This window comes from Falco naumanni, chromosome 1 (assembly GCF_017639655.2).
Source record: "Falco naumanni isolate bFalNau1 chromosome 1, bFalNau1.pat, whole genome shotgun sequence".
NCBI classification, from domain to species: domain Eukaryota; kingdom Metazoa; phylum Chordata; class Aves; order Falconiformes; family Falconidae; genus Falco; species Falco naumanni.
Window position 1 is genome coordinate 120,522,426 of NC_054054.1, and position 8,743 is coordinate 120,531,168.

The 8,743-nt window shown below is 50.3% G+C and overlaps 1 protein-coding gene across 1 annotated transcript; it reads right to left on the minus strand.

The window, feature by feature from the left end:
- Positions 1 to 43: 43 nt before the first annotated feature.
- LOC121082445 (ankyrin repeat domain-containing protein 40-like) lies at positions 44 to 7,406 on the minus strand. Its single transcript, XM_040581829.1, has 5 exons — positions 7,019 to 7,406; positions 6,280 to 6,428; positions 4,310 to 4,795; positions 3,560 to 3,735; positions 44 to 2,828 (listed from the first exon to the last, which is right to left on the minus strand). Exons 1-5 carry the CDS (start codon positions 7,150 to 7,152, stop codon positions 2,685 to 2,687), a joined length of 1,089 nt encoding a protein of 362 aa, XP_040437763.1. The 5' UTR covers positions 7,153 to 7,406; the 3' UTR covers positions 44 to 2,684.
- Positions 7,407 to 8,743: the final 1,337 nt, after the last annotated feature.

Consider the following 8,743-nt stretch of genomic DNA (forward strand, 5'->3'; position numbering starts at 1 on the left):
ACGCACCCATCCCCTACGCGTCAAAGAATCAAAGAGATGTAGGTACTTGAAACAACTGATGTACTTTAATATAAGTGAAGAGTAGCAATGTCAGTTCAGTACAAGTTTGTAGTGCAAACAAAAGTTGTCCTTGGAAGAACAGTAAGTTTTGTAAACTTAGTTTCAGTTGTCATACCAACGGTTTATTGTTCAAAGAAAAAAAAACCAACAAAAACCAGTTAACGTAACTAGTGTGCCTTAGAGTTTATCAAACTGCATAAAACATACAAAAATATTTCTCTGAATGCATAGACTTACTGTTATTATTACAGTCAGATCATGATTAAAGTTTTAGTTGTATCATGTTAACAGTTATTCTTGGTAGAAGCTAGAGCAAATAAAGCTTTTCTTTTTTTAAACCAGCTGCTCCTGTAGCTGAATGTTCAGTAATTAGTGGAGGCAGTCTTTACACTGATTATTCCTAAACAAAGGAACTGAAAGGAAATTAAGATACTGTTAATTTTGAGACATTTAACGACTACTGTTTTTCAAACAGTTATTGCACATAATCTGAGCTAGCCTCCAAGCTATGCTGCAAAGATAAATAGAGAATTGTTAAAATCGAAACTCTTTCCTGTCCTACCAGAAAAACAAAGCGGGAGCCATAGTTAGGAAATTTTACTTCATACTGCATGACACACAGTCTTGAGCTTACCAGGACTTGAGTCAGGCTTTACAGAAGTCCAGCTCTGGAGAGAGAAGGGCCAGGACTGAGGGTGGGGAGTCAGCAGAGTTTAAGTGATGAGACGTTTATGGAGCAAGCGAGAAAGGATAATTATTCTGAATGCACTAAGCAAGAAGTTTAAGCCTAAATAACTTGGTGTAAATCCTGAACCCAGAATCGAGCGTCTCTTCTGCTGGCGGAAGGGGGTTCTGTGTCCTTCTGACGGGTTTGCTTGTACTGCCCTTGCTTGGAGGAGCCACCCCAAGGGTAAGGCAGCTGTGCTGCCTGCAGCTAAGCCAGGGCGGCAGCCACGCCGCTCCTGCCAAAACAAAGGCGTTGATTGTACTGCTTACAGTCTGAATGTCAACACCATAGTCCAGATCAACAACAACTACTATGCACAAATTCTGCTCTAGCGCAGCCTAGGAAAGCAGGAGGTGGAAGGAAAATCAATACAGTTGGGGTGGGGGAAGCAAGCAGCTCATGCCCAGAAAAAACAACTCCTTCACCTCTCCACCCATCTCCTCCGTACCTGGTTAAGGTTTTTGGTGCAAAGGTCATCGTTGTCGGTTTTGGTACAAAAGAAAACAAAAAGCCTGCTGAGGTGTAACTTTGCAGACTACCCTGTTAACAGGAGAAGCTTCAGGTTGTTAGTAATACTCCAGCAATGCTGTGACTTAAATACTTTGCTTTAATGATGACTTTTGCCATTCATGAAACCACAGATCGATGTTGCGTTACTGACTTGCTTAAATGCAAGTTAAGCAGTCTGTAGCTTCACCAGAATCTGGGTTTTGTTCCCCAAAAAATCCACTGAAAACACCTGGAGGCATTCAGCCCTTTCAGTATTGATCTGGCCAAAACTTTGGACACTGTAAAAGTGATAGTAGACTCTGCAACATGTAAAGTTACAGGTTATTTCTTTGCTAATGGTATAGGTTTGCAGTTTAGTATGGCTAATTAAGAGCATGGTACGCTCCTTCCAGTTGTGATACCTCGAGTATACCGTTGTGCTTCTCCTGCTCCTCTCACAGCAGAAACTTAACCACACACCCTGCAACTGGTCAGTCAGGGTGGGCCGTAAAGAAAATAGTTCCCTGACTTAACTGCACCGACTTGTGGTGTGAGTAACGCATAGTCTCCTCGCACTGTCGGGAAAATAAATAAATGAAACTATGGCCACAGATGTGTAATACCTCCCAAGCTCCTGAAACTTAAGTGCTTTCTGTTGAAGGGCACTTTAGCTTGCTTTTGACTTAATTAAGGAGCAGTTAAGAGAGGCTTCCGTATTTTTTTTTTTGTGGAGGTGAAGGGATGCCATCACTTAAGTTACAATATTCTCATATGGGAAAGAAACAAAATACTTAAATACGGACACTCTTACTCCACTTATTTCCAGTCCAGTGCAAATTTTTCCTCTGTCACTTCAGAGCATTAAATACATCCAGCCCAAGCATGCAAGACAACCCCTCTTGGTAAGTCTTTGTGAAGGGGCAAGAGTTTTAAGGATTTGCAAGTTTTACATCTTTAGATGGCAACTGTTCATTGTATGCCAGATACCCTCTGATATTTTAACTTAATCAGAAAGTTTAAAAAAATACCTATACACACACACACACCCATTTCCTGAATCCGTCTTCCATGAGTCTTATTTGGTCAAAGAGTGGGAGTACTCAACATACTTTTCGTATCAATAATTAAGTCTTTCCTGCCCTCTGTTGCCAAATACAACCAATAAACTTCATTTACATACACTGGAAGCATGTGATTTTAGTAGACAAATGAGGTATCCCTTATCTGAATACAGTATCAAGTAAAAAAATAAAAGCAAAGGGGATATTAAATACAAAAGATAAACTATTAGTTAAAATAGTAACCCTAACAATAACTTAAGGTTTTACACACACTTAATTCTCTGCCTTCAAAAGGCAGCAGCACATAATGACCAGGTTTTCATACCCCAGGTGCATCTAGAAGAGTCTCAGTATGTCAGCTTTGATGCTCTGCTGTTGTAGCACGGTCTCTCAGTCAAAGTTGATGCAGCATTTCTGAAAGGAGAGCTGTCACTTTTCACAAGAACTAATTCCAGCTCTTGGAAATCCTGAAGTCTGGCAACATCCTTGTCCTTTTAAAAAAAGAAACACACAGAACGACACATTGCTTCTAAACATAACTGGTTATTATTGTTCGTAATAATAGCTAAAGGAAGTAACAGTAATTCCAGGGAGGTCACACCCAATGATAGGAATAAATCATGAAAGAAAAAAACCCTACCAGTATACACTTTCTCTTTCAAAGCGTGTTTGCTTCCCCCCCCTCCTCCTCGAGCTGTACACTTTTTCCTCCTTGAGCCTCATTAAGATGTGACTGTGTGTGTGCCTGTCACTTAACTAAGAGTCGTGACGAAATACATTTAATTTACAGGCCTCCAGAATAGGTATTTTGGAACAGAAGAGTACGTTCATTTGTTTGGTGCATCTTTAGACTATTCACATGCCAATTTGTGGGTTTTTCCTCTTACTATTTGTTCTTTTTAGGCAAGCAGTGAAGTAGTATATGGCAATTATGTTAAAAGCACACTGAAGCACTGTTTCTGATACATTTAAAAATAAAAGCTGTAAGTTTCATGCACTTCAGGAGCTGGAAATACCCTGCCTGTTTTTGACAAAGATATTTTAAAGTTATGATGAAGTTGTAAGAAAAGTCCAACATCCTTTTGAATTTGTGAGCTTAAGTTAGTTTTTGGTTTTTTAACACCACTGCGTTTTGCCAACCTTTTTACAAAACCACCTTTCTGATGTCTGCAAGGTGTCTGCAAAATGCAAAGCCAGATTAAGCTCCGATTTCAATTCTTACCTTTCTTACTAGTGTATTCGGTAATTTTCTGATCTTCTCTACTTGTTCTGGATTAACGCCCAGTTCACAGCAGCTCACTCTCAGCAGATCTCGATAGGTCAGTTCCTGTCTGTCCAGTTCAATTTCAATGAAGTCATTGTCTCTGAGGTTCTGGACTCTCACCTTAAGCACAAGTTCTGATTGAAAAAAAGATTTAAAGGGTTTTTTTTCCTCAAAAAAAAGAGAAAACAGGGTTTTTTTGAGAAAAAAAAAAACAACAAACCAACCCAAACCTAACACTAAAGTAGTTACCATTATCTTTTGAATTCAGATTTTATAATACAATGCCTATTACCTCACTGAGAAATACTGTGCATTTAATAGAAGCTTCCACTTGAACAGCAGGAAACACACAGCGGAATCATTTTACAATGTTTAAAAACTAATCTGTCCAGTCACAAAGGCAAGTTGTTACCAAACTACCAGAGATACATTCGATGCTATATAATATGGTGCAGAATTCAAATGTTTATGTTGCTTGGACTGATCTTTCCATCGGTTTGCATATTACCATGTTTAAACTACAGCAGAACAGTTAATAGCAGAGCAGAAAAAGAAGTTCTGGGTGCTCTTGGCCAAAGAACGCAACATCTCTGCCCTCTATTCCACTTGAGCCTGGAAGTGGAGTGACTCTTTAACTTCATCTTTCACCCAGTAACAAAACCATGGAACAGAATACGATGGAAGGACGGGGAAATTACACTCCATTACCTTGCATGTTATACGGGAAAGTTCCAGTAAAGAAAAAGGGCTGAAAGGCTGGCGCGGGACCAGTGGGCGAGCTGTCTGTTTGCAGAGGCACAGCCTGCTTGGATGCCGCTGGAGCGAGCAGCCCTGGGCTGTGGGGCAGGGGCGGCTGGCACGCGGGGCCGTTGCGGAGCGCAGGAGGGGAGCCCTGTGGTGCTGCGCTGGCTGCTGACGGGGTGGGCAGCTGTTCTGCAGCGTCTAGAGCGGGACCGTCGTCTTCGCTGTTGCATGATGTGTGTGTGCATATGCTTTCAACCTGAGTTGCTGATGAACAAGGACTAGTTTCGCCCTGGGAAGCGGATGAGATGGAAGCACTTTCATTCTGGGATTCTGCCAAGCCGTCTGGAATGCCTTCTTCAGTGTAAACATAAGGGAATGCTGGGCTGGCCAAGTAGTTTGCAACAATTGGCAAATTTAAATCCTTCGTCTCTTGACATTCAGTTTCTTCCTCTGTTAATCAAGTTCAAAAATGGGGGGTAGGGGAGGGAGAGAGGGGAAAAAAACCCCCACGTTATCGGATTGATCTTTCTCATTTTGAATATAGTTCTATTGTGTCTTAAAACTACATCACATTCTGAGGATGGTACTAAGGTATGGTAAGCATCTAACACCTGGGAGGTAATTAGCTGCAAACCCAAAGAAAATATCTACAAATGTCTACAATGTATTTTGTTTTTTGAAAGCAAAGTGGGGGGAAAAAATAACTGTTGATGGATACATAATGTCTAGCAGCATTAACCCAGCATTTTCAAAGGAACCAGTAGTTCTTCACTTAATCTCATTTTACATTGCTTTTAATAACACTGCTGTAAATGGCTTATTGTGACCCATGCCAACAAATTAAACAGTATTTCTTCAGGTAAGTGACTTTAAATACCCAAGCCAACCCTCCTCTTGCTTAAAAGCACAGCAGTAAATGACATTCTCGCCAGACTGAGGATTACAGGACATTAATGCCAATGTCAAAGCAGTCCAGAAAGGTCTGCTCAATAGCACTACGCTCCCAGAATAAAAACCATTTAGGAGAATATAAGCGATACGTGTTTATCCCCCAGGAAACATGAAAGCTTAACCAATGGAACAGCAAGGCAGCTACGAACAGAGTTCGTTCACATGCACTTGGACGGTTTAGATGTTAAAAAGAGACCGTAAGTCATTTGCCATGAACTAAGTCTCAGAGATGAGCACCTTGCTCAAAATAAACCAAAAATGCTCAGACAAAGAACATGCCATTCCTTCAGTTATCACTGTTGTAACCCTAGTCACAATTTAGCTGTAACTTCATTTAAGGTAACCGTGCACTGTTGATGTAAGAGCATATTGCAGAGAGCAATTTAAGTGCAATTAGCAGAAGCTAGAACATAATTTCCAAAGGTGAAACACTTAAAAACATTAATCTGCGGCACAGCACCTAGATGCTGATAGAAATAGGCACTGGCAGCGTTTAGGAGTGTCATATCCGACTAGGTTTGCTGTGTGCACGGGAAGTGTAAGGTCAGAGAATTACAGGGCAAAAACAAATCACACTGCGATCGCCGTATAACAAAACGCTCAGAAGCCACTGCAGCTGAAACGCTGCGGTTCCGAGTGGATGGGTAAGATTTCTTACGGCCGGCCCGCAGTCAGATTGCACAGCTGGGCAAGCCTCCACCGGCAGCCCTCACACTGGCTTCTGCTGGGTGACAGCAAACGGGACTGCAGCAGCATGTCCCCAACGTAGGCAGCTCTTCAGTTTCTTGATGACACTGCTGGGAATGAATGGCCTTCCCACCGAAACCCCCGTTTGCCTGAGCACGAATTACGGTTATAAATCGGAGCTGTCTAACGAGACGGCCCAAGCCAAAGTTTTGCCAACACCTACTACCTCGGATAAAAGCACTAAAACCGCTTTAGCCTTTCGACCGAGAGCTCTAGGCGACTTGCAGGCACGGTACCTCCCAAAATGCTGCGGATGTCGGCGCGGGAGCTGAGCTGGGCGGCCCGCTGCCCCTCTGCCGTCAGGGCCCGCGGGTCCGCGCCGGCGCTCAGCAGGCAGCGCACCACGGCGGCCTGGTTCCGCTTGCAGGCCCAGTGCAGGCAGGTCCTGCGGGGAAGGGAGGGAAGGGCAGGGAGGGCAGCGGGGGGTGCGGGCTCCCGCCGTCCCGCAGCCCCGGCCCCCCCGCGCACCCCCGGCCCCGCGGGGAGCGGCGGCCGCTGGGGGGCAAAGGTGGCCCCGTCGCTGGGGTCAGCGGCCGCGGGCTGGCAGCGACACCCGCCGGGGCCTGCACCGGGCACCGGGCCCCCCGCTGCCAGCGGCGGGGCTACCGCAAGGGCTGCGGGGCGCGGGCCCGGCTGCGGCTGGGATCCTCTTTAGCGCTAAACCTCGAGCCTCCCGGGATTAGCGCTTCTTTTCTTGTAACTAGGAAAGCTGAGAGGCACAACAGCGGCGGCCTCACGGCGGCTCCCCCCGCGCCTGGCCAGGGGTGCCCAGGGGAGGCCCCAGCCCAACCCCCGGTGCGGGGCCGGGCCCCCCGCAGCCCCCGGGCCCCCCGCAGCCCCCGGGCCCCCCGCAGCCCCCGGGCCAGCGCCCGTGTGTGACCCGCCTCCGCCCCGGCCCCGGAGCCCCGCAGCCCCCGCAGCCCCGCAGCCCCCGGCCCGGCGCCCGTGTGTGCCTCCCCCCCCGCCGCTCCTCACCAGCCGTTGATCTCGTTGCGGGAGTTGATGTCCGCCCCCGCGCCCAGCAGCCGCCGCACCTCCGCCACGTCCCCCAGCGCCGCCGCCTCCCGCAGCCGCTCCTCCAGCTCCCGCGCCTCCGCGGCGCCGCTCATCGCCGACACCGGGGCGCCGGGCACGGTCTCCCCGCTCCTCGGCCCGGCCGCGGCGGCCGCAGCAGCCCCACCCCGCCGCGGCGGGGCCGCCGGAGCCCGTCACGATGCGGCGAGGGGACGGCGGGCCGGGCGGCCTCCTTCAGCGCCGCGCCGCCGGGCCCTCTGCGCCCCGCCGCCCGCCGCCCCGGCCCTCCGCGCCGCCCGGCGCCCTCACGGCCGCCGCCATCTTGTGCCCGGGGCCGGGGCGGGGTGCGGACCGCGCAGGGGCTGCCGCGGCCGGGGGCCTCCCGGGGGAGCGCCGGGCCGGGCCGGGCCGCGGGGGAGCCGGGCCGCGGGGCCCCGCAGGGTGAAGTCGGCCAAGCCGAAGCGTCTCCTCCGCAGGGCCCTTCCCGCCCTGCCCGGCGAACGGCCCGAGCGCTGCGCGGCGGCCGGCGGGGACGCGGCTGCCTTCAGCCCTGCCCGCCCGGGCCAGGCTGCGGCCCCAGGCCGGGCGCTTGGGGCTCAGCGGCCGCGGGCTGGCAGCGACACCCGCCGGGGCCTGCACCGGGCACTCCGGCCCCTGCCCTCCTACTCCGGCCACGGCCCCGCTATTCCCAGCCCCGGCACCGCTGTCCTGGCCCCGGCATCCCGATTCCCAGCCACGGCGCCTCGATTCCCAGCACCAGCACCCCAATTCCCCGCCCCGGCACCCCGATTGCCCACCCCGGCACCTCGATTCCCCACCCCGGCACCCCAATTCCCCACCCTGGCCCCCCCCATTCCCCACCCCGGCACCCCGATTCCCCACCCCGGCACTCCGATTCCCGGCCCCAGCACCCCCAATTCCCAGCCTCGGCACCCTGATTCCCCACCCTGGCACCACAGTTCCCTACCCTGGCACCCCAATTCCCTGCCCTGGCACCCCCCATTCCTGGACACAGCACCCCGATTTGCCACCCCAGCACCCTTATTCCCAGCCCCGGCACCCCCCATTCCCAGCCCCGGCATCCCAATTTCCAGCCCTGGCACCCCATTCCCAGCCCCAGCATCCCGATGCCTGGCCCTGGCACCCCATTCCCAGCCCTGGCCTCTGTGGCACTCAGCTCTTAAGTCACTGCAGCGTGCATTGAGGAGCTCTCTGAACTCCCAGGTTTTGCATCTATTTTGGCGTCAGTGTGCACTGCCGATGAGAAACTGCCACTAAGCTGGGGGTGGTTTTTCATCGCCTTTCTTCCATCGCTTACTTTTCTTAATAGCGACATTATTTTTAACCTACCATTTAATTTAGGACTTGGGTTGCCGTGTTCCTGCTATGGCGTTTGTGGCTGTTACCTGAAGACTGCCTGCAGCATTCATGTCCTAACGGTTCCCAGGTATCTATCAATGTCAATGATGCTTCAAAACATGGAAAAAAGAACAATAACCTTCTCTTCCTTTTCATCAGTTGGGAGAGGCTGAGGCCCAAAGGCTGGACCTTCCAGTTTCTCTGGCCCAGCATCCTGCCTTGTGAACGCGGGAGGGACACACACCAACAGCGGTGACATTTTTAATTGCCATGACAAAGGTTACACAGTGACTCGGTGGCATTTTTTTGACACCAGGTCACATGCTG

Excerpts from the sequence above, each read along its gene's own strand:
- LOC121082445 (XM_040581829.1), bottom strand. The coding sequence starts at position 7,152 with ATGAGCGGCGCCGCGGAGGCGCGGGAGCTGGAGGAGCGGCTGCGGGAG. Across the intron at positions 4,796-6,279 it reads CATCCGCAGCATTTTGGGAG|AGGAAGAAACTGAATGTCAA; the intron begins GTACCGTGCCTG and ends CTTGATTAACAG. Across the intron at positions 3,736-4,309 it reads TTTCCCGTATAACATGCAAG|AACTTGTGCTTAAGGTGAGA; the intron begins GTAATGGAGTGT and ends TTTTTCAATCAG.